The sequence below is a fragment of the Nesoenas mayeri genome, assembly GCF_963082525.1.
Source record: "Nesoenas mayeri genome assembly, chromosome: 3".
Classification (NCBI taxonomy): Eukaryota; Metazoa; Chordata; class Aves; order Columbiformes; family Columbidae; genus Nesoenas; species Nesoenas mayeri.
In genome coordinates this window covers 109,253,964-109,255,989 of record NC_137544.1, presented here as the reverse complement: position 1 = coordinate 109,255,989, position 2,026 = coordinate 109,253,964, and the positions used below count along the sequence as shown (strand labels likewise).

The window sequence follows — 2,026 nt, the reverse complement described above, 5'->3', positions numbered from 1 at the left end:
AACCTGACTTGGCTCGCTTCGTGATGGAGAAGAGGCAAAACCGCCTTCTTCGGCTGGCCTCAGAGGCCTCCTCCTCAGCATCCTCCAGCGACGAGAGGCAGCGGGCTTCAGAAACCCTCTCAGCCACTGGTTCTGAGGAGGACACACATGACTCTGATGACTCAGTCCCAAGGAAGGCTGGGAAAGAGAAGGCTGCCCCCCTGGGGAAAGAAGAAAGATCCATAAGCACAAAGAGCAGAATTCCTCGGCCCATCACACCAGTGAAAACAACGCTAGAGGTGGCAAAGTCTGAGAGCTCCATGGCTGCTGCAATGGCCATGCTATGTAGCTCTCCACAGGATGCGGCTCTTGCCTACAGGTAAGACCAAAATGCTGAGCAATGCAAAATGTTGGACTTGTTAAGGAGATGCAGCCAGGACTTTGCTCACCTCCTACTGCTTTACCTTTCACTTAGGTTGAATGAGTGGTCCATCCCTGTTTCCTACAGTAATTTCAGCTCACTGATGTGTGAAATTGCCACCTCTCTGCCTTCTTTGGCTCAGTCTGGCCAAAGGGCCAAAGCCCTCTTCTCTTGCCCTGGCTTTGAGGCCTTCTTCCGTTCCACAAGCTCGTTCATTTGATCTGATCCTGATAATAGCAGAGTCCTCCCATGTTGAGCTCTCAGTTTTGCAGCATACTTGGCACAGTTGTGACTGACCTGGCTATTGTGATTAGAGCTCCAAGGGCTGCAAGGTTGCCAGTTGTGATTGCCTCAGAAGATGGCCAGCATGCAAAGAGGTGGAGAGAGGGAGATGTACGTGCATGGGCTCTGTCAGTGATCCAGAACAGCACGGACCACCTCCACATGGTCTGAGTTCCTACATATCCCTGTGTTTTGGGATTTTTTTGAAGGTACCTTGTTCTCTATCAAGTAAGCATAGACATATAAGGGGAAGTGAGCCTTCTGAATTCTGCAGTGTTTGGCTTTTCTTCCTGAACTTGGGTCTGGAGGTCCAGCCCAGGAGCAGAGATGCTGATGTGGCTCTGCCACAGGTCCAGCAAATTCTGCTCTTTCAGAAGTGTGGGGTGAAAGGAGGGCATCCCTGTGGGTTGGTTTATCTACCAGTAGTTACTGTCAGAGGCCAGCTGGTGCAATCCAGCTCATCCCCACATTCCCAGATTGTACCTGCTACCTTGAAAGAAGTTGCTACATCCATGCTGCATGTCAAGAAGAGTCACAGATATGTGCTATTGGCCAAACCATGCCTGTGCATTGTCTCAGAGAGCACTGGAGGATCAGGGCCAACACTAGTTAACAGCACGAGTGTTCAAACCAGTGCCCTGTCTTGTCCACAGCAAAACTCCTGTCATCCTGGTGCTGGAGACTTCTTATAATTGCTCAGCAACATTCATGCCAAACTTGCCAGGAGCCCTAAGCCCCTTGCAGAAATTCCCTTTCATCCTCCCTTTTCTCTTCCTCTGCAGGCTTCAGGCACAGAAACCAGCTGGAAGTGTCCCAAACGAGCGGCGAACTACACAGACACAAAGTCGGCTTCCTCCTTAGCTGAGCTCCACTTCTCTTCCTCCACGGAGCAGCTCATGGAGGTCCAGCTGTGGATCTCCCCTCAGAGCCCCTCAGAGCCCTGTCCTTCCTTCAAGAAACCCCAGTGCTTCTCCCAGAAGCCTGCTGCCACCTTGGAGGGAAAACCCTTCTCCCTGCCAAAAGTATAAGCCAGGGACTGCTCTCCAGCGAGTTTCTCCTTCCCCCCCAGCATGCAGCTCAGGCCCTGGGGCTGACAGGGGATTCCCTGACCTCTCCTGGTGTGGCCAAAAAGCAACAAAGAGCAAAAACCCAGACTCAGAGTCCAGCAACCAAAGGAAAGCAAATGTCCCTGGAGAGTAAGGCTGCTGCCAGATAATGGTCTTCTTCTGCCAGCCCTGGGTAACTTCAGCATATAGTATACAGTTGAGATGCTGCAGCACAGCCTTCCGTGCTGGACCCACGAGTGTATAGCAGTAGCTGTAGTCCAATGCTTCACACACTCTC

The 2,026-nt window shown here is 51.8% G+C and overlaps 1 protein-coding gene across 1 annotated transcript in view; it reads left to right on the top strand.

Moving 5' to 3' along the window:
• Positions 1–1,710, top strand: part of LOC308038705 (tau-tubulin kinase 1-like) — a gene marked incomplete at both ends in the record, with an annotated part of 48,555 nt that extends 46,845 nt beyond the window's left edge. The window contains 3 exon segments of the mRNA XM_080341480.1: positions 4–358; positions 892–910; positions 1,465–1,710. Coding sequence (XP_080197606.1) covers positions 4–358; positions 892–910; positions 1,465–1,710 — 620 coding nt within the window.
• Between the last annotated feature and the right edge of the window lie 316 nt (positions 1,711–2,026).